The sequence below is a fragment of the Panthera tigris genome, chromosome D2, assembly GCF_018350195.1.
Source record: "Panthera tigris isolate Pti1 chromosome D2, P.tigris_Pti1_mat1.1, whole genome shotgun sequence".
Classification (NCBI taxonomy): Eukaryota; Metazoa; Chordata; class Mammalia; order Carnivora; family Felidae; genus Panthera; species Panthera tigris.
In genome coordinates, this window is record NC_056670.1 from 52,872,937 (window position 1) to 52,899,485 (window position 26,549).

The following is a 26,549-nucleotide window of genomic DNA, read 5'->3' on the forward strand; positions in this document are numbered from 1 at the left end:
CCCCCTGACCCCGCCCCGTCGGACCCACTTCGTCCGGTCTAGGTCCCGCCTCTCGGAGGCCGCAGCCAATCGGGGAGGCGCGGGCTCGCCGCGTGTGCAGCTCCCCTCTTCCTGCCGGCCGCGCCCCCGCCGGCAGTGACGTGCCCCGCCCCGCAGCCGCGGGATTCAAACTCCCGGAAGCGGCGCCCGCGCCGCAGGGTGTGACTGGGCGGACTTGAGCGCCGCGCTTCGCCTCAGGTGCTGGCTCGCGGCGATTAGACGATAGACGAGGGTGGCGAGGGCGGCCGGGGTCCACAGCCCCGGGGCCAGGCTGGACCGCGAGGGAGGCGCGGTCAGCGGGCAGATCGCGTCCGTTTGGACTCCATCTCTGCTCGCCCTGATATATGTCCCCTTTCCCTGGCCCTCTCTTCGTGCCTGCCCCGGGTTGGGAGCCTCGACCGTCAGCGGGTCGATCCTTCCTTTCATCTTTGCGGTGGGTATCATCACCCTCTTTGCCTTTTTTTTTTTTTTTTTTTTCTTGGTGCGAAGAGGCCAAGTGACTTGGCCGAGGTCTTTTCGTGCGTACAGCATTTTGCCGACTAGCAAGCACGTTCATGTCTGTTCTACAGACATCTTCACTGTAGAGGTGAGGAAAAAAAAAAGTGCCTCGTTTTGCAGTTTTTCTTTATTTCTGTGTAGAAATAAAGAAATAAAGAAATCACGTAGATCTTATGTGAGGGTTTTGTAAGATTCGCCTCCACTTGGAGGCTGTGCAGGTTGTTGGGTTGCAAGATTTCTTTGGTCACCTCCTGTCCAGGATGCCTTAGATCACTTCAGCCAGTCAATAAATATTTATTGAACAGCGGCTGTTAGATTCTGTGAGTGACAAAAATAATTCAAGGTTCAGCCCCTGAAACAACTGCTGAACAAATTTAAGAAGTGGGTGTAGGGTGGGAGTAAACAATCGAGTACCAGATTGTATCCTGTGACCAATGTAGCTTATACAGAGGGAAGGCGTCCTGGAGAAGATGCAGCAGGGCCGGATAAAGTTTGAACGGTGTGAGCTCTGTGAGTATTGGCCTGATGGGAGTAGAAAAAAAAACGGGGAAAGGAGGTTGGGAGGACTAAATGGTGGGGAGCTGGGAGATCCCAGCAGGGTCTATCTAGTCCAGAAGCTAGAAACAATAGTCATTTGTGACCAAAGTTCTGTCCAGAGGTCAGGAAGCGAACGTCCATAGGTTCCTTCCCGTTCTACTGATGCATGTGGTTCCACCATTGTGTGTTTCAGTGACTTGGGTGAAAAGTAGTTTTCTGTCATATCAACCCATTATAGCAAGTCAACCATGTGTTACTAACAGAGGCATGTAGGAAAGAACTTCCTGTGGCAGCAGGTTCTCAAGATGCCACAACCTTGCTTTGGTCTTAATCGGTTTACCAGTTATCTCAGCCTTTCACCTTAGAGTGGGCAAAAATCCAGGACTAACCTTTCGCTAGATGGTCTGTTCCACTCAGTTTTCACAGCTCTGGTGTTTTCAGACTGATTTCATACAGGATGACCGTAAAAGTCACTTCCACAGGCAGGCCTTCCCCTGTCACCTTAACCGAGTAGGTCTCCCCTGTTTTTTTACCAGAATCATTGATTCCTATAGAGCATCGACTTTACAGCTTGAGAATCTATATTGCGTCCTTGCCTCCTTTACTAGATTGAAAGTTCCATTATGTAAGGGAACATGTCTCTTTTTCTTTTGTTTCTTTGTCTTTTTTTTTTTTTTTTTTTTTTTTTTTTTGCCCATTTATACCCAGCACCTATGATGTTGCCTGGTAAATTAGGTTTTCCAGTATTTTTTAAATGCATGAATGGTCACACATCCCTCTAATTTACCTTAGTCGCCACCACTATTTTTATCTTGGGATCCATAATGTAGAAAAATGCTTTTTAATCTCCCTAATTAAAGCTACTTTTATTATATGCGCAGTATCTTTCACTATCTATTTTGCTCCTAGAGTTAATATTATATATTTCTTCTACACTGTTACCAGATACTGTTAGCAGATTCTAAGCTTCTTACTCAATTTGGCCACTTGTTCTTAATTCTTGAACATTGTGCTTCTTTTTCCTAGAAATGTCTGATCTTAGATTCTCCTCACTTCTGCCCCACTGTACTCTCTCAACTGACTACGTAGATCTGAACTAGGCCTATCTTCTAAAACAGGACATATCATTATGTCAGGTAATGATATTTCAATGCCTGTGTGCTCAGAATTATATACTTATCACTAGCTTTTTATTCCTGGGTAAAATATGTCTTTGATTGTGATCTGTTTCATTCAGACTTCATTTGATGGTTTAATCATTGATCCTTTTTCTTTTAGATGAAACTTTTTCGTTGAAGTATGACACATACAGAATCCTGCACAAAACGTGTGTCCATGTTTTTTAACGTTTTTATTTTAATACCAGTATGGTTAACATACAGCGCTATTTAGTTTCAGGTGTATAATGTAGTGTTTCAACAATTCTGTACATTACTCAGCATCAAGATAAGTTGACATATTTTTAAAAGGTGAATTCTCCCCATGTATCCACCACCCAGATTAAAGAATCGGTATTGTTACCAGCAAGCCAGAAGCCTTTCCCAGTCCTTTGGTTTGGCTGTATCTCTTCTATTGAGATAGAAATGTTCTTCTATTTAGCAAATAGGTTATTACCTTTCCAAGCCTTTCAAACTTAGACTAATAAAGTATAATTGTATTTTTATTTTTACAGTTTCAGAGATGTCTTCCAGAAGTCCCAAAAGTTTAATTAAAGGTAAATGGGGATCGAAGCCTAGTAACTCCAAATCAGAAACTGCATTAGAAAAATTTAGGGGAGAAATTGCAGCCTTAAAAACATCAGTGGATGAAATCACAAGTGGAAAAGGAAAGCTGACCGATAAAGACAAACACAGACTTTTGGAGGTGAGTGGCCTTATAAACCTTTTTTTTTTTTTTTTTTTTTTAATTTTTTAAACGTTTATTTATGATTGAGAGACAGAGACAGAGCACAAGCAGGGGAGGGGCAGAGAGGATGAGACACAGAATCGAAGCAGGCTCCAGGCTCTGAGTTGTCAGCACAGAGCCCAACGCCGGGCTCGAACTCACAAGCCTCGAGATCATGACCTGAGCCAAAGTCAGACGTTTAACCGACTGAGCCACCCAGGTGCCGCATAAACCTTTTTAAAGTATAATAAACCTTACTGTAGGAGATGAGAAAGTATTTTCCCAGTAATGATGTAATTTGGTTATTCTGTTCATTCACTAAATGTAAAAAATCAAAACTAGTAATTTCAAAGTGTTTAATGGAGTTCAGATTTTAATGTGAATGCTTAAAAACTCATTTTATCATATATATTGGTTGCTTTCCAAATAATCCTTGTTTTCAGATATTTGAGATAAAATCATTACATATATTGGCATTTTGCATTCTGTTAAACTATATTTCAGATTCTCTAATTTACAGTTTGTTATGGCATAGTCAATAAAGCAGTTAAGAATTTATTAGAACTGGAAGGATTTAAAAACTTAATCATTTATTTTATTTTGCAAAAGCTATTTCCTTGTTCATAGTTAGAAAATAAATGACCTATATTAAATCGTATCATTGGATTTCTTTAAATTTTATTTTATAGGCACACCTAAAACGGAATAATTTATTTCTTTAACAACACATATTGAGGTAAATACTTATTGAAGCATTGAGAAATGATCTATCACCGATTTTTTTTAAAGTTTATTTGTTTATTTTGAGAGAGTCACAGAGTGTGAGCAGGGGAGAGGCAAAGAGAGAGGGAGAGAGAGAGAGAAAGAGAGAGAGGGAGAGAGAATCCCAAGCAGGCTTGTGCTAATAGTGGGCTTTGAACTCACAAACCGTGAGATCATGACCTGAGCCGAAATCAAGAGTCTGATGCTTAACTGACTGAGCCACCCAGGCGTCCCTATCTCCAATTCTTAAACACAAAGATTATTTTGCAATCTGGTGATGGAATCTAATAGCTTCTCTGAGAGATCTCTTTCCAGTTCTTTCCACTTTAAACAAGCACTGGTTGTCAAAACTTTGTTCCTTTGTAATCAATTGAAATTACACTTCCTGTAACTTCTACCAATTTGTTCTAATTGTACCTATTACAGCTGCATGGAACAAGTCTATTTTTTTATCCATTTGACAACTTTTCAGATATTTGAGGAAATCTTGCTTTCTCTTACTTTTCTTTAATATATATTTTTAAGTTTATTTATTTATTTTGAGAGAGCGAGCGAGAGAGTGAGCGTGTGTGCACATGGGGGAGGGACAGAGAGAGAGAGACGGAGGGAGAGAGAAAATCCCAAGCAGGCTCTGAGCTGTCAGCACAGAGCCTGATGTAGGGCTCGAACTCACAAACCGTGAGAGCATGACCTGAGCAGAGGTCAAGAGTCAGACACTTAACTGAGGGAGCCACCCAGGCAGCCCTCATCTTACATTTCTGTAGACCAATCCCATTTCTTCAGCTTTTCTAGCTTCTTATCATCCTGGTTACTTTCCTGAACATTTTGTGATGTGTTCATATTCCTTCTGAATTATGCACCCAATATCGTGCACAGTGGCAAACACGGGTTGAAATGGCAGTATTATTTCTACTAATTTGGATGTTGTTTTCTACAAAAGCCTAAAATTATGTGGGCTTTGTTTTGGTAACTGTATCATACTACTGCTTTATCTTAAGCTTGAGGCGACTTAAATCCCCTCATTTTCTCAAGGTCACCTAACTCAGTTTCCCCATTATATTTGGACAACTGCTTCTCCCCTTCATCCTCATGCAAGTTTGAAGCTTTATGTTGTTTTTACCTTGTTAGCATGTAAAGTCAGTTAACTTTTTATGGACTCTCCATATATGCTTTCCTGCCTCTGTAAGCAGCCGCTTAGCAAGTGTGCCTTCTTTATCTTTTAAATCCTTGGAAATGTGAACAGTACTTTGAAGATCAGCTTTTAGATTTGTTACCAAATCATTTATTAACAAAAACAAGTTAATGAATGCATTTTTATCCAGCTGTAATTTTCTGTAATTTTTAGGTTCTGTTGCTTTGAGTTCAATAATGAGCATGTATCTCTTTTAGGACTCACTTTTAGCCTTTAAGATGATTGGAACTGGTATGATGGAGGGGTGATTATCACATACTCATGTGGGAGCCAGCTTTTCGTTAGCTTTCTCTTACCACCCTTGACAGAGTTGGTTTCTCCCATTCATTTTATATGTGTCTTAACTACAGCACCGACCATATTGCATTAATGTATTGGTTTCCCTCTCTGGAGCTCTCTGAGCACAAGACCTTGGCTTCATTTTCTTTTTGGCCCTGGTGTCTAGTGTAATGCTGACTTGATGTGTGACAAACCCTCTGTAAATGCTTGTTGGATGTTGTTTATTTCCATGTTTGACCTGGCTTTGTTCTAAGATTCTTCTTAGTTTATATCTAGAAAATTCGAGTCCTGGAAGCTGAGAGGCAGAAGAATGCTTATCATCTCACAGAGAAAGACAAAGAAATACAGCGCCTCAGAGAGCAGCTGAAAGCCAAATACAGTAGTACTGCATTGCTTGAGCAGCTGGAAGAGAAAACAAAGGAAGGCGAAAGGAGGGAGCAGCTGTTGAAATCCTTGTCTGAAGAGACAGATGTATTGAAAAAACAGTTGTCTGCTACAACTGCAAGGCTTGCTGAACTTGAGAGCAAAGCCAGTACACTTCATTTATCACAGGTACTTGCCATTTCTTTAAATCCAGGTTTTTTTTCCTTTCTGATACAATTTGTAGTTCTTGTGAAGAATGAGTTTGTTAAAACACACTTGTCAAATGTTGAAGCAGTATAGTATACCAACAGGTTATTTTTTGTTTATAGCCTGATACCCTCTCCATAAGCAAAAATAGTTAACATGGCTCCCTCCATTCCCCAGACCATTGTTTTGCACAAGGGAATATTCGGAATACAGAATCCACTGTGTATTTACAACATCCAAGAAGATTTTCTTGGGCTGTTTTTTTTTTTTTCCTGTAGTTTGTATCATGAAGACAATAGGCTTCCTTTTGTTATTGTTTTCAAATTTGAGATATACGATGATAATATCAAGCATGTTTTTTGAAACTACAAGTGCTTTTGCTCCCCTCTTTTGTTTTAAAGTTTCTAGTGTAGCAGAAAGAGCAAGACTTCGTTGGTAGGCAGGTCTGAGTTCAGATTTTGGTTCTGCCACTTGCTAGTTGTGTGACTGTAACCTTTCTAGTCTTAGAGGCAGTGCTAGAGAGAATTTACCAGACCCTTCTCCTTAACCTCAGTTTCCACAGTGGTAAAATCAAGATAAGAATACTGGAGATTAAAATAGGTGAAGGAGATAAAGAGGTCCTAAAATGGCGAAAGAATACTGGAGATTAAATGTGATAATATAAGGGCGTCTGGGTGGCTCAGTCGGTTAAGCGGCCGACTTCGGCTCAGGTCATGATCTCGTGGTCCGTGAGTTCGAGCCGTCGGGCTCTGTGCTGACAGCTCAGAGCCTGGAGCCTGTTTCAGATTCTGTGTCTCCCTCTCTCTGACCCTCCCCCATTCATGCTCTGTCTCTCTCTGTCTCAAAAATAAATAAACGTTAAAAAAAAAATTAAAAAAAAAAAGAAAATAAAGTAAGTGTGATAATATATCTAAATCCCCTAGCACAGTGCCTGGTATATAGAAAGTGCTCTGTAAATAGTTTCTTGTTGATCAGATCTTTGATTCTTTAATAAATTTGGACACTTGGATAATACTAATGTTACAACTATTAATACCACCTATAGAAGAAAATCTGTTGCTTTCAGATATAATACCTCAATGTTATTTGGGGTCTTTGCACTTTTTCTCCCATTTAGAGTAGTCAGAGTGATCAGACATATACATTTATGTGTAATTATGCACCTTTATGTGCCCTCTCATAGAATGGCAGTTGAGTATTTTTACAGGTGAATTCAAAGAGGTTAAGTTTTTCTAGAGAATTTCCATGCAGCTAAAACTCATGAAAATTATAATCAGATCCAAAGTGGTTGCCTAATACTTTTCCTTAAAGCTCAAGAATTAGTTTCTCTGCTCTCAAATATGGAAAGACAAACCCTGGTATAAACTATAACTTTTAAAAAATGTATTCTTATAGTAACTGTGTAGGCTGTCCACTATTAATTTCTGTATTAGTCAGACTGTTTTTATTGCCGTAACAAACAACCTCCAAATCTCACGGTCTGACACAATAAATGTTCGTTTTTTTCCCTCATGTCACAATTTAGTGCAGGTTAGAGTAGAGGAGGCCTTACTCCACAGGGTCACTCAGATCCAGGTTCCTTCCTTCTAGTGGCTTCTCCATCCTTCCACCAGATCCTCTATGTACAGCTATGTAAGCTAGAAAGACTGTGTGGAGCATCAGGCGAGGGCTTGGGGGCCAGGCCTGGCATTGGCATATTTCACTTCTGTCTACGTTCCATTGGACAGAATTCAGTCTTATGGCCTCACTAAGCACAGCGAAGGCTGAATGTGAAGTCCAGGTATGCCCAGGGAAAAATGGAAAGGGATTTGGTGAGCTATCTCTGTCCTAGTTTTTACCAAGAGGACTAAATTGAGAGAGAGGAAGGACCACATACTAGGGTGAGTATCTAGAGTACCTTTGGAGAAAAATATTTTGTGATTTGTTGCCAGTGTTCACACAGATCTGTTTCCTTAAGCTGTTAAAAAGAGTGAAATATAGCTTTTTATGAGTTTTGTTGGTTAGCATGGGTACCTAACCATCTATTTCCTCCCTTTTTTTTCCTCTATAAAAAAATGAAAAAAAAAGAGGAGAGAAATTATGTTTTGAGTTCCGTAAAATCTGTTTAACTAATACTAATTAATATTTTTAATATAAATATAATTCTAGAAAACAACTTTTATCTTTTGAAAATTTGGTATTTTCCAGATTTGATCTAAGAGCCCACTTCTATGTGTTTTATCTCATTTTGGTGAAAAGCACTGGGCAACTCATATGCACTGAGGTATTCTAGTGATCCAGAGGCCGTAAGAAGTCAAATTAGTTATGAAATCTTGGGGCTTCCAGTGTGCTGAGGAAGCTTCCAGATCTTCATTCTCTTCTGGTACTCATGACCTGATATGATGGCTCATCAGCATATACTAGATCTGGATTTTTGGGATGCCCTTGTGAAGTATACTGTGTTATTATAGAACTAAATATAATGAGGAAACTTCTGTTGTTAAATTTGTGATATTAACTAACACTGGTTTATTTCAGACTGTGGCCACAAGCTGCTTCAACTCATCAATGAGTAATATTCATGAAATGGAAATACAGCTGAAAGATGTAAGTTCAGTTTCCTTTTATTAAGTTATGGGAAAAGAGGTCTGATTCATTCATTCTTAAATTTCATGGAAATTGACAGCATTGATTCTGTGGCTTAAAAACAATCTGTTAAGACGGAGAACTGAATGGTTTGAGATCATCTCCCTAGGTTACTATCTTTAAATCTGTTTCTAGACATTCAAGAGGGCCAGTTCCTCTAATCATGGTCTCACGAATAGGCTAGAAAGCCCTAGAAATCACCCAAACACCCAATCTGATTTGCCCAATTATTTTATTATTATGGTATAATTTAATTTATAGTTTTTTCTCTTTTTGTTTATCCATGCAAGATGTACCTATTCATTTAAAATTCTTCCCTTGGAACCAGGATTTGCTTTCATAGTTTGAAAAGGAAACACATTCTTAGTATACTCAGTACGTCTTCTGTAGAATTTGATATGAGGTTATTCTACATATATGGTAAAGTTATATTATTTCAAACTTATGTCTTAAATACAAGAAGTGTTTCATTAGGAATTGACTAAATTCAGGACTGTATTTTTTTGAGTTTTAATATCAGATATACAAAGTATAAAATTCTTGAGTTAATTATTAGGCCAGTAGGTAGGTATTTTGATTCCAGAAATATTACTGGCATGTCTGCCCTGCTCTAAGTTGCTCTTAAGATTCCTGTTTTATTTCATCTGGCAGGTGTACCTTGCAGTCTATTTGATCTTCAAAAGAATTTAAATCTGTTGAGTGTCTTTCTAGCAGAGTACTATAGTAGCCTTATCAAAGTAATTTACCTAAAGGTAACTAAGATAAAGAAGAAACACAATTTTTAAAGATCTATCAAAATAAGTTATTTGTGTTGTATGTTACCCTGACCTTTATCATTCTGTGTATATCAGTACCTACCAGATGCACATATCTATGAATAATTTACCTACTCACCTCTAGTTTTCCCCTTTTTCCCACTCCAGCCGTGCTGGCTTTCTAGCTACTCCTGCATTACACTGCCTTTTGTCTTTCTCTTCTCTCTGCCTGGCTCACTGCCCTCAGATATCTTCATGACCCACTTCCTCACCTCATCAGATAATACTCAATTGTCACTTTCTCGGAAGGGGGAGGGGCGGGGAGTGGGGCCAGAGGTTTACCTAGCCATTTTTCTAAAATTATAGCTCCCAGACAATTCCTATTCCCTTTTCTTGCTTTGTAACTTCTCCCCTCATCACATATAACTGTTAAACTTATAATATGTTTTACTCACTTTATTACATGACTCTTACATTGGTATATATATTTTTTTCATTTTACTTAAATTCAAGTTAGCTGACATATAGTATAATAATGGTTTCAGGAGTAGAATTTAGTGATTCATCACTTACATGCAACACCCAGTGCTCATCCCAACAAGTGCCCTTCTTAATGCCCATCACCCATTTAGCACATCCCCCCACCCTCCTTCCCTCCAGCAACCCTCAGTTTGTTCTCTGTATTTAAGAGTCTCTTATGATTTGCCTCCCTCTCTTTTTATCTTATTTTTCCTTCCCTTCCCCTATGTTCATCTGTTTTTTTTTCTTAAATTCCACATGAGAGTGAAATCATATGATATTTGTCTTTCTCTAACATTTTAATTAGCATAATATATTCTGTTCCATCCACATTGTTGCAAATGGCAAGATTTCATTCTTTTTGATCACAGAGTAATATTCCACTGTCTATACATTGGTATATGTTTTATGAGGGAAGGGTTTCTGTTTTTTTCACTGCTATATCCCCATTATCTAGAACATTTGAATTTTATTAGTACCTGAAAAAATATGCTATCATCTTAAACTTCTATGTAATTTTTAGGCATCTCAGCACCAACTGCTTCAAATATCAGCTAAGGTTATTTTTAGATAATGGCAATTCTTTATGTTAAAGTAACTTTGAAATGTTATGCATGTATACCCAGTCTTTTTGTTCTGTGTTATCTTCCTGGCTTACTTAAGGATCACATGGTACTTCTCTGCTCTGTTTACCTTAAAAAGGCTTTTAGACAAGTAGAGTAAAATTTAACCCAACTCACCTTCAATAGACTGAGCAATGCCTCCCAGACTGTCATGTGCAGATGAGACTATGCGATTTTTATAAAATGCAGATTCTGATTTCATTGGTCAGAGTTAGGGCCTGAGATTCTGCATTTCCAACAAATTCCCAGCTGCTGCTGTATTAACTTACATGTTTGAGGAGCAAGAGATGGTTTAGCTCTGATTGTCTCTGAGCCCAGGAGGAGACTAGGGAGCCCAGAAAGTGACCTGTCACTCCTCTGAGCATAGGCACTGTGTCATTATTCTGCTTTGAGAGCCCAGCAGTTCCAATCCCTCACCGTTCCTCTAGTCTCCTGCAAAGCTTCCTGGAACAAAGCTTCCTGGAATGCTTTGCCCACCTATTTTAAGAATCAGTATTTGTTTTGCTAAAAGAAGCCCTAAAAACTCATGTTTATCTTTCTTAAAGCCTACTGTATCATTTTCTCAGCTGCCATTTAGGTCTGGCTGACATTTTGAAATAATTACATGGCATTCATTCTGTAAACATACAATGTCATTAACGTGCAAATCAAATAGCTAAGAGGCAGTTGAAATAGGCATTTCTTGCTCTTAATTTTAAAAATCTGATTTTTAAACAGAATTTAAGGAATATAGGTAATGTTTATTTATTTAATTTTTTATTTGGAAAAAAGTAAAACTTGCAGAAAAGTTACAAGAATGAAGATGATACATAGAACACCCAATACTAATTACCAAAATTCAAACATTGTTAACATTTTGTTCCACCTTATACCTCTCTCTTTCAATACCCTCCCACATATAATATTTTTTTCTAAACCATTTGAGAGTGAGTTGCATATATTACAGCCCTTTAAACCTATATATTTCAATATATATTCCTCAGAATGAGGATGTTCTCTTACGTGATTACAGTACAGATAGCAACTTTAATAAATTTAACAAGGACACTATACTTCTATGTAATCTACCATCCATATTCCAGTTTTGTCAATTGACCCACATTTTTTATTTCTCCAGTGTAGGCTAACATTTCAACCTGCATTTCAGTTTTTGCCCAAGAATTATGTAATGCATCTCTGGGAAGCCAGGAGGGAGAACTTTAGTAGCATTCCACAGGGCTTCTCTTTTGCCCACTTCTGTCCCATATTTTTATTGATAACTTGAGTGGAAATGTTATATGTATGCCTTAGAAATGCGTAGAAGACACAAAGCTGGAAGAGATAGTAATATATTGATGGCTCTAAAGATGCAAAACTAATATCAGCATTTATTGATAGCCATCAAATCCATTAATTATTGATACTATTTAGAGAAGAAAGCAAATGCAGAGTCAGTGAGAAGAGGCCCAAGTAAAGAAATGTTTGCTACTTTAATAAAGTAATATTGCCACCACGTGGCTTTTTAGAATATTGCACCTCAAATCTTAACCTGTAGTTCTGTTTCTCATACTTAAGTAATGTATGGGCAGGTTCATTTATTATATATATATTATATATATTAGTATATATACTAATTAGTATACTAGTATATATACTAATTAGTATATATACTAATATACACTAATATATTATATATATTAATATATATAATATATCTATTAGAGCAAGTGTGAGCAAGGGAGACGGGTAGAGGTAGGGAGGGAGGGAGGGGGAGAGAGAGAGAGAGAGAGAGAGAGAGAGAGAGAGAGAGAGAATATCTTAGGCAGGTTCCATGTTTAGCACAGAGCCTGATGTGGAGCTTAATACTATCACCCTGGGATCATAATCTGAGCCAAAATCAAGAGTCAGCCGCTCAATCAACTGAGCCACCTAGGTGGTCCTGGGTTCATTTAAAAGAAGAAAATTTTCATGACCATCCAATGTTAACTTGGATTATTTATATTGAAATATTTCTTAAAGATGGACTAATTTAAAATTTGAAATAAAATTAGGTTATCTTTAGCATCTAACTAATATGATTTATTAAGTATTTGGATATGTGCCTGCTTTTTGAGTCATACCTCTTTCGGCAACTAAATTTGAGTATATAGTACAGAACTCTTAAGCTCTGTGAGGAGAATTAATGTTGTAACTGCGTGACAGGTGCAGAGAGAAAAGTGTGTGGTCAAGTGACCGGAGGGCCCTGGACTAAGTCTTTGATTCCAGATGCTGTCGTTGTCTTTGTAATCCATTTCTTAGTTCTACAGAAAACAAGACACTGAAAATTCTTTAAGCCCTATGCCTAGATGCTCATGAGTTTGTAGGATGCTCATGGAAAGAGCCTAGCAAAGTTTAGAGGAACTCTATAGACTTAAGGGTTTTTATAGAGAGAGATCTTTTTAGACTTGAGACTCAGTCGTTTATGTCTTTAAAGATAGAAATTCTTATCTGAAAGAAGATGCCTTGATATACAACCAAAAACGTCCAGTATGTTCCTTACCACCTTTCCCATCTCACTCCCCGGGGGAGATGCCAGCTTGTAGGGAAGGGGAGCCCCTCCTTTTTCAGCACACCTACAACAAATGCAGCGTGAGTAAAAAGAATTGAGCACTTTTGAAGATGTATTCCAGTATGTATGTTTTACTTCAGTCCGATTGGACCATGCAACATCTTTGTCAAGAACTTTACGTTTGTACCATCTTTGTTTGGCACCCCTGAGGATATGAAATTTTACATCCTGGCTGTCACTTCAACCATTGATGATAATAAATCCCAACAGGTCTGGGATGAATTATGACATAAGACGTATATATTATGCACTTGTTAAAATCACAGAAATAGCTGTGATAGTTCCATTACAAGGAGGTTTGATTACATTTTCATACATTCCTTAGTTAATGAGTAATAGATTCTTGAGGGTGTTTGATTCTTTTTGAATCATTCTAAATGGATTGTTCTACTGTGTGTAAGGAACTTCTACTAGGTTCTTTCATGCCAGTTCCTCCCTTCCCTGAATACTCTCAAACTTCAGTCTGGGTCTAAAAGCCTTGCTTGGATGCTTGGCTGATTCTGTCAATCATTGTTTCTCCACTCCATGTCGTCACCATCATTCATGAACATCCATCAGGCAGCTGCTTGCTATGGAAACATCGAACACATGAGTAGAACCTATGGACTCTAAACAAGCCTGGGCTCAGCTTTCTGGGGGCTCATGTTCTAGTTCAGATAAGAACTATCGTCAGGAGGCAATCAAGGTCATGAGTGTAAGATGCCAAATAGATTGAATAGATATTAAAATCACTGTTGGCTTACAAAGGAGAGGGAACTTGGTGAGGGCAGTTACGGTGAGGAGTCTTGAAAGACAAGCCCAGATGCACTGGAACTTGCTGAAAAGGTGGGATTTAAGTGAGCAGGTGATATAGGAAGGAGTTCTAGGGCATTCTGGGCAGAAGGAAGAGTTTAAGCAAGGCACAGAGTGTGTATAGTTCTGTAGACAGCAAGGTGGCAGTGGAGGCCAGAAATGGCCAGGCTGTAACTTGAAGAGTTGGGAGAAGGCAAATTGTGGACCATTTTAATGTTAGCCTAAGGGAACATAGCTTCAGTTTTAGCAAATGGTGTTATGAAGTTTTCAAAAATTCTGTTACTAATATAATTAAAGCAATTTAGCACTTTGGGGGACCAAGGGAAAGGTTGAATTGAATTTATTAGGAGTAGCTGTTTTTCCCCAAAACACAGAGTAATCATTGTATTGATTAACCTGAAGCTTTTGGTGATAACCTGTGCCTCTTCATACTCTTTTAATGGGGAAATCACTTTCAAACTGAGGATCTGTATTGTTGAGCAAAAAATGGACACATTTTTTTCTTTTTTCTCTTAATCCTCTTATCTCCAGGGTTTACCAAGATCCAACAGTGAATAATTGCTCAAGTAGGCATTCCGACAGGGGCAGACAGGTCATAGCATGAGCACCAGGGCCAGAGGACTCAGTACAAATGAGCTTGGCTATCAGAAATGGGTGTTCACATCTCTGTGTGTGCCCCCTTCTGGGACCCTTCATCTGTAACATTTTGCACAGGTGGCATCAGGTTTAGATAATGCACGGCATCTCTACACAAATAGTCATTGAGACTGTTTCCCTAGCCAGCCTCTTAGGAGCAAAGAACGAGAAAGGGACAGTCCCGTCTTCTTGGACTGAACTTCTAGATTAGAAAGGAGAGAAGAGTTACCTCATTGCATAGCGGTGCTATTTAAGAATTTCTAGACTTTTCCCCCCAGTGCCAGCAGATGAGTTATCTTTTTTCCTAGCTTTCAACTTGAATCTGGGCCCCACTTTCATGAACAAAACTGCCACCTCCCCTGGAAAAACTAGGGCAGGGGTCAAGGGGGTGGGGTAGTGTGCGATTGCTGGGGATACTAGGCTGTCCTGGCAGACTCCTTTGCCTTTCACTGAATTTCCAAGGATCCAGTGGTTAAGAACAGTGAGAGCTAGAATCAGAGGGGATATGAACTTGTCCTGATTGATAATAATGAACCACCTTAGAAATCTGCATACCTTTGTCCATGTATTACCCACTAAAGCTTGTTTACCCACTAAAGCTAATGTAGCTTCCTATAGGAGTGTTTGCTAGTGTCTTGCCACAGATCAGGTGGGGTCAGGTTTTCAAACTTAAGCTAGGTGGCCTGGTAAGGCTATCAGAGCATATCTAGTTTCTTGAGGGAAAGATGTAACCAAAATGAAAAACTCGTGTTAGCAGTAATGGTAAAGTGAATCAGTTTCCTTATTACCAGCTAACTTAAATAGACACTGCCTATTTTATTATTACCCTGTCATTCAAATAATTTCTTGAGTATACATATTGTACATAAAAGCAGATTCCTCAGAGGAATCCTCTGAGAAGAGCATGGTCTACCACTTCAAGAAACTTACTATTTGAAAGACATAGCAAGCACAGATAAACATCTGAAGATGTTTGGTAAAATAATTTTTAAAAATATGTAGATCTATGTAACAACTGACTTCATAAGCCCCTGTACAAACCAAATGAATGATCCCAGCTTGGGATTTTTGCTTGAGTTGTAAGAGATGTAAAGGATGAAAATTGGTGATCAAAAGGGGGGCGGCTCTTTAAGTTGATTCTCCGAGAAGCAGCCACTGAGACGGAGTTCGGAGGTCAGTTTACTGGGCAGCAACATCTGTGAAAGTGGAAGGTGGCAGGACTGGGCAGGAGCACCAGGCTGCAAGCCTGACAGGATCTATGTCCCCATGGAGAGCTCCTGAGCAGAGTTATGTGTTGAGTGGAAATCCCTCTTTCTCAAAGGGAGCCCCAGCAGTGCACCTCACCTCTGCCACAGAGGCATCCTAGTTTACAGAGAATGACATGGACACAGATACAAAGCAAGTTGTGTATAGGAGACAGCAGAGAAATGAACTTGACCCCATGGAAACATGACTTTGCTATGGTGTTAGGTGCTCTGAAGGAGCCTGATGTTCGAATGGATCTCGAGGTTGCAAGCCATGCGGTGGCGGACCAGACTTCTATGTGAACCACAAGACTGTGCACTGAGAAAGTCTACATCACTTTGGCTCTCTTCTCCATTTTAAGATTTTGGTTTTTCATTTTAATGGTTTGCTTTCATTTTCATTTCAAGGCTCTGGAGAAAAATCAGCAGTGGCTTGTGTATGATCAGCAGCGGGAGGTCTACGTAAAAGGACTTTTAGCCAAGATCTTCGAGTTGGAACAGAAATCAGAAACAGCTGCTCATTCACTCCCACAGCAGACAAAAAAGGCTGAATCAGAAGGTACTGGTGTAAAAATGTTCTTTTGGGGTAGGCCTGCCTGACATTTTCCAAAAGGAGAGATTCATCAAATTTAGATTTTTATAAATAAGTGTTAGAAAGTAAATTAAGCAAATCTTCTAACCTTGAAGTAAGAAATATTGTGTTACCGAGTCTGTTTTCTCATTGTTTTTTGATAAAAGGGGGCACAGCCACAGAGTAATGGGTCTTTGGCAGTTCTGAAGGCACATTAAATTTTCTCCTTCATGCATGTCCTTCTCTGCCTTCAAAGATCTTCTCCAGCTTTATTTCCCCCAGGGTCAGCCTTGTTACTGATTAGCTTTTTACTCTGCTTCCTTGCATGTATTCATATCAATCCCAGGAGAAAGAATACCTCTTATAGATGATTTTCAGTCTTGTGAGTCTCCCACAGAATTGAAATGAAGGCTCCTAAGGATGATTCAATCTTTTTGTCAAGTTCTTCGCAGCTTCTCTGACATTGAGTTTCACAAGAACTCTAAGAGGTGGGGCAGGAGGGGACATTATTCTCATTTTACAGATGGGAAGATAGGTTCAGCAGCTCCAGGTGACGAGCTAAGAAGAGAAAAGAAACCCCCTTCCAAAGCACTTGTTAAAAGACGGATAGCACGGGGCGCCTGGCTGGCTCAGTCAGTGGAGTGTGCGACTCTTGATCCCAGAGTTGTGAGTTCAAGCCCCGCATTAGGTGTAGAGATTACTTAAAAATAAAATCCTAAAAAAAAAAAAAAAAAAAAAAAGACTGATGGCCCTAATGGGACTGAAGCCTTGAATTATATAAACAGAAGGCTAAAGAAAGGGAGACAAGACTGCTAATCTTGGAGCTTCACATTTGAATATTTAAAATGAAGCTAATGCTGAAAAAGAAAATATAAAAGGAATTGGGCACAAAGTTACTTAACTGTAATTCCTTTATAAGTTTATTACACATAAAAGTAAGATTTTAGTTGTGGGCTAAGTCTAATTTCTTCTTTGGCAATATGTTCTCTATGTGTATATGTGTTTTACCAGAGTAATGTAAGCTCTTGTTAAAGTAATTTAATAGTAGTATAAGAGGGCTTGCCCCACTCTTCATAGTCCATCCCAGTCGCTATTTCCTCCTGCCATTAGGGCAGCCACTTTTAACATTTCTGGTTTTGATTTTGGTGAGTATACCTGTAAATAATGAGCTTATATTTCTATTTGTTGATTTATCTTTTTTAGACATTGCTGATTTTCCCTTCCCATAGAATAGCTATATTACTGTTTTCAGTTCTTCTGTTTATTAGTTTAACTTCAAATAATGTTCCTGAGCTTCTGTTTCTTGTTCCATCGGATGTCTACCCTATCTTTTGACTCTTCGTTTCATAAGAACTTATTTACAGAAATGTGTTTAGTTTTAACTTCTCAGGATTATTATGTTTTATAAAGTGAGTTGTGACCCAATGTGTTTGTCATAGGTTATCTTCAAGAAGAAAAGCAAAAATATTACAACCATCTCTTGGCAAATGCAAAAAAAGATCTTGAGGTTGAACGACAGACCATCACTCAGTTGAGCTTTGAACTTAGTGAATTTCGAAGAAAATATGAAGAAACCCAGAAAGAAGTCCAAGATTTAAATCAACTGCTGTGTTCACAAAGAAAGGCAGATGTACAACATCTGGAAGACGATAGGCATAAGACAGAGAAAATACAAAGGCTCAAGGAAGAGAATGATATTGCGAGGGAAAAGCTTGAAGAAGAGAAGAAGAGATCTGAGGAGCTCTTATCTCAGGTGAGCCTAACTAGTAAGACTTTCCGTGATTCAGAATTCAGAATTGCCATTGTACTTACCAAGCATCAGGAACTATGTTAACCACTAGGGAACCAACAAGGAACAAATGCCCTGCCCTAGGATTCTTATTTAGAATGGAAACAGACCATAAACCAGTACCTAAATAACCAAGTAAACTCAGGAAAATAAAGCAGGGCAATATGACACAAGAACTGGGGGGCCGGGGGAGGCTTTACTGCAGAGACGGTATTTGCATGAAGGTCTTTTGGGAAGAAGGAGCCTGTGAAGAGAGTGACTGGGAATTCCCTCCTGTGGAGGAGCTCGTGTACAGAGGCCCTTGGGGAAGAGGAGGCAGGTATGTGTGAGAAGCCGAAAGGTGTGAAGCAAAGAGGGGAATCGGTGCTGGTTCCCAGGCAGGCACCTTGATCTGGATGATACTGTGCTGAAGTTAATTCCTTCACCTGATACCGTCCACCTTCTCATTGCGCTCATGACCTCCTGCCAGGATATCTGTGCCAGTAACGTTGGAGTTACTAAGTTAGGATTGTTAGAATTGAATACTACTTCAACAGAAACTCATTAATTTAAATCTTGCTTGGCAGCATGGAATAATGAAAAAAACATTATTTGCAGTCCACACCTGGTCTCTAGTTCAGGATGTATGGCCTTAGGAAAATCAGCTAACTTCCCTGACTTGAAGATTATTGATGCCAAGTTAATAACAGCAGTCTTTTTTTTTTTTTATTTTTATTTTTTTGCCTCGTAGGGCTTTTGTGAAGGTCAACTGAGAGAATGTGAAAGTGCTTTGTAAAATAAAGGGCTGGGGTCAATGTTCGTTATTGCTGCCATTAGAATAGTAATTTTTTTTAATCATCCAGAAGTTGAGAGGGAGAACAAAGCAGTCTGTAACATTTGCCTTCTTAGTCTTTTCCACCCTGGTTTGTGCCTGCAGGTGTGAGCAGTGATCTTTACAAAAGATTAACCAGAAATGGTGGAGAGGGAGCGCCTGAGTGGCTCAGTCAGTTAAGCATCCAACTTTGGCTCAGGTCATGATCTCACGGTTTGTGGGTTCAAGCCCCACATCTGGCTGTGTGCTGACAGCTCAGAGCCTGAGCCTGGTTCGGATTCTGTGTCTCCCTCTCTCTCTGCCTCTTCCCCAGCTCGCACTCTCTCTCAACAATAAATAAACACTAAAAAAAATTTTTAAAAAGAAATGGTGGGGAATTTTGTTCCAACTCTGCAGGCAAGGAGGCAGGGCACCTCCAGCTTTGTTAACATATCAGAAATATTAGCAGATGTCAGAACCTCCAGGAAAGTGGTGTGTGCACTGCAGAGTTCAGTGCTGTTTATGGACTCACGGTCTCTGCCTCAGGGAGCCCTCAGCCAGGGTGGTGCTGCTCAGCCGCTTGTACAGATAGCCATCAACCAACCAGCTGCCGGGACTCACCCCAACTAGCAGGTGTCGTCCGGAATAGAGATGGATTTGTGAGCCTCCCCTGCATCCCAAGTCAAGCAGTAGAAGAGTGGATATGACAGTGTTGGCTCTGTTTCCATCCTACAGGTCCAGTTTCTTTACACATCTCTGTTAAAGCATCAAGAAGAACAAACAAGGGTAGCTCTGTTGGAACAACAGGTACCGACTGGGGCTGCTTCTAAATTCAGCTTAACTTGTTAGAAAATGGGATTGTTCCTCATGTTTACACTAGTCTATGAAGAACCATTTGAAAGTCATGAAAAATGTTTTTAATAAACTTTAACAACAACAGCAAAAAATATAAGTGAGCATCTGTGCTCGCCATTTATTCCTATCTTTAGGCTAAACCAGATCCTGAGGGGGGATGGCGGTTGTTTTGACAGGGTAATGTTTGCCTCGGTAAATCTTACTGTTCCCCGCATGGCTTCTGTAGTCCCTACTCCAAGTGAGCAGGATCTCCCCAAGAGGGCCATCTTATAACTTCAAGTAGAACTCAGAGAGATACCACTTGTTCTCAGGATATAGACCAGAGATTTTTAGTGTATTCCAAACCAGGGAACAGCTATCTCTTTCCCTTCTCCCCCTGCCCCAGAACAGAAGGGGGTTCAGGGAGGACACACCCCAACCAGCAACTTCTTAAGTTGCTCCTCACTCACCTCAAGCCCTGGCTTTGCTCCTTGGATAAACCAACCCCCCAACCAGAAGCTTTTCTATTTATCAACATCTCACTGTACTCGGATGAATTCTTGCTGTGAAGGCACAGCAAATGTTTGCCTCTTGTGCTAAAAAAAAAATGCAAGCATCCAGTCAAGAGAAGTCGACGGTATATACTAACCATAATTGTCTCGGCCTGGGTATTTGTTCCAGATGCACGCATGTACTTTAGACTTCGAAAACGAAAAACTTGACCGTCAAAATATGCAGCACCAACTGCACATAATTCTTAAAGAACTGCGAAAAGCAAGAAATCAAATAACACAGTTGGAATCCTTGGTGAGTCTGGAATGGTTAAACTAAAACTTATTTTCTTCTTTCTCTTGCTGCCATTTTCCCATTTATGTATCAAACCAGTGCCCAGACTGAGAGGATACAGCTTCAAGCATGGCTATTTCTCAAATCAACAGGCAGAACCCTGCTTCGTTGGAAGCACCTGCCCTTTGAGCATCAACCCAGGGCACTAGAAGGAGGGGCCCTGTGTGCCTCTGTGTAACAATGACATTACTGGTGCCCGGGATCACCTCTCCCTACTGTGACTCTAGACTCACTAAACGGGCTGGCCTGGGGCAAGGTGGGGTAAGGGAGGGCAGTTGTAAATCCTGAACTGAAACCATGTTTTTCTATTTAGAAAGAAAGAAATGTCATTTTTAGTGACAATGGATGGTTCTGTTAATACACTGTTGCAGGCATGTTGAGTTAAGCACATTTTGTGGGTTGCCTTGAACACATAATCTTTTAAAACATAAACCTTTTAAATAAGATTGTTTCTATGAGGAAGTGATTTTTGACTTACTATTTTCATCTTACTAAGAAGCTTTTGAACCAAACCTGTTGGTAACTGTGTGTGCGTGTTATGTCCCATTAGCACATATTTTATTTATTTTTAATTCATTTTGAGATAGAGACAGGGAGAGAGAGCACGTGCGCGCATGGGTGGGGGAGGGGCAGGGAGAGAGAGGGAGAGAGAGAATCCCAAGCAGGCTCAGCACTGTCAGTGTGGGACCTGATATGGGGCTGGAACTCACAAACCTTGAGATCATGATCTGAGCCGAAGTTGGACTGAGCCACCCACGCACCCTGGCACATATTTTATTCATGCCTAGTGCTGCAGAGTATTTGCAGATGGTAAAATGTAACAAATAGAATTCCTCAGTTTTTGAAAGAGGAAAAAGCAATTGTTAAAAAAATCATTTGTAGCTTCTTTATGAGTAAACGACAAAATATATCTTGACTCTGTTCTTTAGTAGTACGTCATTCATTTTGACCACATATAATATTTGAAATTGAAGTTTATAATTCATTTCTGTTAATGACTATTTTTCAAAGTATAGGAAGCCAGAGGGTATAAAAAAGATTCCATAATTTTCCTGTCCTTTTCTTTGTTTTCCTGCTGTCCATCATCTTTAGAATATGCTATAAAATATTCATTTTAAAGCTGTATTGACTATTCTGACTTCCTCAGGGGGGAAAAAACCATAAAGAAGGAAAGTCACAAAGATATACAATATTGTTATGATTTCTATGTGTAACCTATTTGATCTGCTAACATTCTTTGCTACTCTTAATTCTATGTAGTTTTTTTTTTTTTTACTTGCTGAACTTGACCTTTTTTTATAAAACTATCAAATTTTGTCAGCCTTGTATATAGGTCTACCTTTATATCTGGCTCTAAGCATTTTTTAAAAAAATTTTTTAACATATATTTATTTTTGAGAGAAAGAGACAGAGCATGAGCAGGAGAGGGGCAGAGAGAGAGGGAGACAGAATCTGAAGCAGTCTCCAGGCTTTGAGCTGTCAGCACAGAGCCTGACACGGGGCTCGAACTCCCAAGCGGTGAGATCATGACCTGAGCTGAAGTTGGACGCTTAACTGACTGAGCCACCCAGGCATCCCTGGCTCTAAGCATTTTAATAAACTCTGTCCATGTAAATACCCAATCCTGGTATTTCGTGGGTAATTTGGGTAATTTATAACTACCTCGTATACATTTATTTTTCAGAAGCAGCTTCGTGAATTTGCCTTCACAGAGCCATTAGTCACTTTCCAAGGAGAGTCCGAAAACAGGGTAAAAGTTGCCTCACCAAAAAGTCCCACTGCTGCACTAAATGAAAGCCTGGTGGAATGTCCCAAGTGCAATATACAGTATCCAGCCACCGAGCATCGAGATCTACTTGTCCACGTTGAATACTGTTCAAAATAGCAATATAATTATTCTTTGTTTTTGTGGCAAAAGATTCAATACTGTATCTTCTGTTAGCTTATGGACATTTTGAATTACTTATTTCACCTCTTCTATAAGAAACTGCCTCTCTACCTTTGAGACTCTGGCATAGGAGTGAATCATTGTTGTTGTTTTTTTTTTTTTTTTGGCTGCTTTGCATTTTCCTTGGTAGTGATACCTCTCTGAGATGGTTCATCTTCAGGCTTCAGTGACGGAATGAGGTGAGCTGAAACAACTAACATTTTGCACTGTTAAAGTACTTGATAAGGACGAAATAGTTCAGGTTATTGCTTGTGGGCTTAATCTGTTGCACCAGCAAGCAAATATTTTATGTTTTTTGTAGGTTTTTAAAAGTCAAAGTTAATTACCCAGGATCTTTGTTGGCTTTTTGTTTTTTATTCAAACTTCATAAACCTACAATTCTAATTTTCATGTCCATTGTTAAAAGCTGGTAATACTTTTTACATTTTTTCCTCTCTATAATAAGACGGTTATTAGAAAAGTTGGAATTTTTCTTGATCTTTTTTTGCAGAGCTGTGTTCTAATAGAAGCACAAGGCAGATTCTGCTTAAGCAATACTCCTCAGTAGCCACACACAATGTTTTCTTTCATATTAACTGGCTGTAACTTTAACTTGAATTTCATTAGCACAGGTTGCTCACTTAAAGTTGTTAAAATGAATTTTAACAAAGCCATCTAGCCCTCTCATTTGATTTGCAGGTATTTTATTTATTTATTTTTGGCACTCTTAAAGTTGGGCAATGTGATGAACATTTGCTTATCTGAATATATATTTTTATATGTGTGTGTGTAAACCCCCAATTTTTTTTATTTCTTCAGGTTTTCTAAAATGCTGAATATGGGCTACTGTTAGTAATATAAAGGAGAAAAGAATAAAATTATTTAATAAGTTTTAATATGTCTTGTGTATATGTACACAGGTATTCTAAGATTTCTGTCCTGAGGGGTGTGCCAGAGAACAGCGGATTCACTTACAGTGTAAAGGGATAAGAGAGTTAAGGATCCACTGGAACCAAAAACTACATGAGGCTCAGAGAGATAAAGCAAAATCCCCACAATCACTTAAAAGAGAAACATATTCTTGGGTTTCAAACTCCCAAATCAGCCCCAAAGCCCAACTTCACTCTACCCTGCCAGAAAACTTTTGTGAATTCTCCAAACTCAGTACACGTCAGGTGATGTTATAACCAGAGTAATGGAATGTTCCTTGAGTTAGGAAAACAGCAGAGCAGAACATACCAACTGGTCTCTTCCATCCCTCTGGTCTGAGAAGTCCCGCCTTGTCGAACCCCTCCACCTGTTCCATGGGTCTCTGCTATGCCAGTTCTCCAACATCTTTAATCTCATTCTCCAAACACCTATTAAACACCATCTATGTGCCAGTCCCGACGCTAGGTATTAGTGACACAGTGATAATAAAATGCAGCCCCATCTTCAGCATCTAGTAGAGGAGGCCAACATGTAACAGGTAAATATTACATGTAGGAGGTGCTATAATCAAGGTATATGGAGGGTACAGAAACTGCCTTATTCGTTTTTTGTTTTTAAATTTTAGAGATAGAGAATGCACACGCAAGCAGGGGAGACAGGCAGAGAAAGAGAGAGAGAGAGAGAGAGAGAGAACCTTAAACAGGGTCCACGCTCAGTGCAGAGCCCGATGCCAGGCTCGATCCCACGACGCTGGGATAACCTGAGCCAAACCAACTGAGCCCCCCAGGTACCCCAGAAACTGCCTTATTCTAATGAAGACTGAAGGTCTTACTCTTGAAAGATGCAAATCTTATACGAAGATTAAAAAAAAAAGAGTAAAGGTAGACTAAGAAGTAAAATGGAGCCACTCCTAAGGGTAGCCCCTGAAAGCCAGGCCATGGAGTGCTTCTGAGCCATGAGCCTGGTGCTGAGCACAGGGCAACAGTCCTGCACACCATTCGCGTGATTTAAACACAAGAGCTGATCTCTGAGGGAAACACCATTACAGCGGTCCTGGTGCTGTAGAGATTTGTAGAGATTTCTCCCATGTGCGCTTGTGGAGAAGAAACCATGTAAGGTAGAGGTCCACAGCCTCAACACAACGTCGCCATAAGCACAGCAATGGTGCCAGCTTGCTGCTTTCTCACCAGTGTTCTTCTGCACAGGCAAAGAAGGTCGTGCCCAGAGGCCATTCCATAATCCTCGAGGGCAGGCCATGTCCTCCTCTCCCAGTACGTAGCTTTCTGCTGCTCTTGCTTATCCCAGAGCAAATTTTAGAGTCAGGGGAGCCGACTCAAAAGCCCCCTCTGACAGGAGCTGGGTCGTGTGAGTGAGGCCGCTGGCCAGCTGGAAACTGTGGAGGCCGGAAAATGGTGCCTTTACGGAAAGGAGGTACCCGCTGCTCCGCTCCAGCCAATGTCTTGTGCAGGTGAGGCAAATGTAGCTGATCTTTCAGATTTTCCAATAGAGATCTGGAATATTTAAATGTGAAACCTTCCAATTTTTAAATGTTGGAAAATTAAAAACAACACTATGTGGGCCACATTTCCTGTTCGTAACCTTTGTTTAGAGCATCTCAAAGGGGCAAAAGAAGCGGTGGTTAGCTTAGCCTGAGATAGGCAGGAAGCTAAGGCAGGCTTTTGGTCCTGTCTGCTGTCTTGAGACTGAGGTCTGTCTCCCCAAGTCCTGTTCAAACAGGCACTGTTAGAGAGACACAGGGAATATGGCCCTCCCTGGCCGTTTCCTTCCACGTGCCATCTGGCTTTCTTTTTGTGGCTACCTTCCCAAACAGAACTGGCTGGCTGACAGCATTTCCTTGCTACCCTCTGCTTCCCAAACATGGCAACTGAGAGAATGTCCAGGCTGGAAGGGAACTACGAGATCATCTACTTGAGCATTTTTGGTCCAGAAAATCACCTCATCCTTGGAGCACGTTTGAAAATGTTGATCCTTGGCCTCTCCTAGTTCTATTTCCTAAATCAGAATGTCTGGGGGTGGGGAGCATGGAATCTGCATTATTAACAAGCTGTCCAGGGCATTGTGGTGTTTTACTGAAGGCTGAGAACTGCTCATCTAGTTCAACCTTGACTTTCTGATGAAACAGAGTCCCAGAGAGGGGACGAGCTTGTCCATAGTGGGTTGGCAAGAAAGCGAGGGAGGCCCAGGCTTTCAAAGGCAGTGGTCATGAGAGCCCTTACCACTTTGGCTTGTATACTGTGATTCTAGCAAAATTACCCTTTCCAAGATCTTTAACGCTCTGTCTTCCTAAGGCAAATCCAGTGGTTTGTTGGCCTGGGTGTCTTTATTTCTCCTTATTATCTCTGTGTTGTGCTCTCTGCTTTGACTCTAATGATATTTTGGCTTTGGACAGTTGAGTGGGAAATACTGGCAAGACATCCAAGTGGCCAATTTAGTGGTGGCACCCAACCAAGGGTGAAAGGTCAAGGATTTGCATAGAATCTGGAGACAGGAAGAAAGGATCAAAGAACACTGAGTCCTGGGGAGCTTGCTGCAGTCCAGAAGGAGACAGGAGACCTCAGAGAGAATCTAATTAACGTTGTATCTCCCAAATGAAGCAACCAGAGAAAGAAGGAATGGTATGCACCCTAGAGAATGAGTTCGCATCTGATAATAACCTTCACCTTCTTACCTACCAGACTCAGTATATTGATTTAACCCCAGGATCAGCACATCTTCCGCTACAATGTTTTAACAGGTATTACAGGTAAGTCTCCTGAAGAAATCTTACCCATTTCAGGGGATGTACTAGGCACTGATCTCCTTACTTGATTCAGCAAACATTTAGCCCATGTGCAACAGGTAAGATGCCTTGCTAGACACTAGAGGTGGAGAGAGGGTATGGCAGGGCCCACCTTTAGCAGAGCCAAGGCAGGGCGGATATCATTGCAGATCACTTACAGCACAGTGACGTCAGTGCCCCACTAGAAGTCACCCCACTGTGGAAAGAGGAGAGACTTTCCAAAGGAGGTGATGACTGAGCTAGGTTTAAGAAAACAAATAATATTCAAGTTGTAATAGTGTTTGTTCCTGGACTTATGTTGAAAGTGAATCATTAAGCAGAACTTAAAGAAAACGGCCTGGGTTATATTGGTCACTTTCTGATGACAAAGGGTGAGGGTGTAGAGGAAGGGCAGGAGCGTGGATCCAGATTCTGACGCAGTAAAAGGCGTTCCTTCATATCCTCCTAACTTGCTGTCCAGAGTCACGTAGCCACAAAAGCCACAGAAAGCAGACTGTTTCGAGTGATAAAATATCGAAGG

General features: G+C 40.2%; 1 protein-coding gene across 10 annotated transcripts; it reads left to right on the forward strand.

Annotated features, from left to right (window-relative positions):
* The first annotated feature begins 196 nt into the window (after nucleotides 1-196).
* Nucleotides 197-23,195, forward strand: CEP55 (centrosomal protein 55). 10 transcript variants are annotated; one of them, XM_042960983.1, is made up of 11 exons: nucleotides 1,025-1,047; nucleotides 2,747-2,937; nucleotides 5,468-5,743; nucleotides 8,279-8,347; nucleotides 15,951-16,101; nucleotides 17,553-17,866; nucleotides 19,428-19,499; nucleotides 20,208-20,333; nucleotides 22,057-22,122; nucleotides 22,451-22,499; nucleotides 23,119-23,195. In XM_042960983.1, exons 2-10 carry the CDS (start codon nucleotides 2,755-2,757, stop codon nucleotides 22,451-22,453), a joined length of 1,260 nt encoding a protein of 419 aa, XP_042816917.1. In that variant the 5' UTR covers nucleotides 1,025-1,047; nucleotides 2,747-2,754; the 3' UTR covers nucleotides 22,454-22,499; nucleotides 23,119-23,195. The 10 variants fall into 10 exon arrangements, 9 of the variants coding, with proteins under 9 accessions (XP_042816915.1, XP_007080162.2, XP_042816913.1 ...); XM_042960979.1 differs by lacking the exon at nucleotides 1,025-1,047 and adding exons at nucleotides 386-472; nucleotides 2,101-2,210 and having other exon boundaries at nucleotides 22,057-23,195; XM_042960978.1 differs by lacking the exon at nucleotides 1,025-1,047 and adding exons at nucleotides 495-625; nucleotides 2,101-2,210 and having other exon boundaries at nucleotides 22,057-23,195.
* The last annotated feature ends 3,354 nt before the right edge of the window (nucleotides 23,196-26,549 follow it).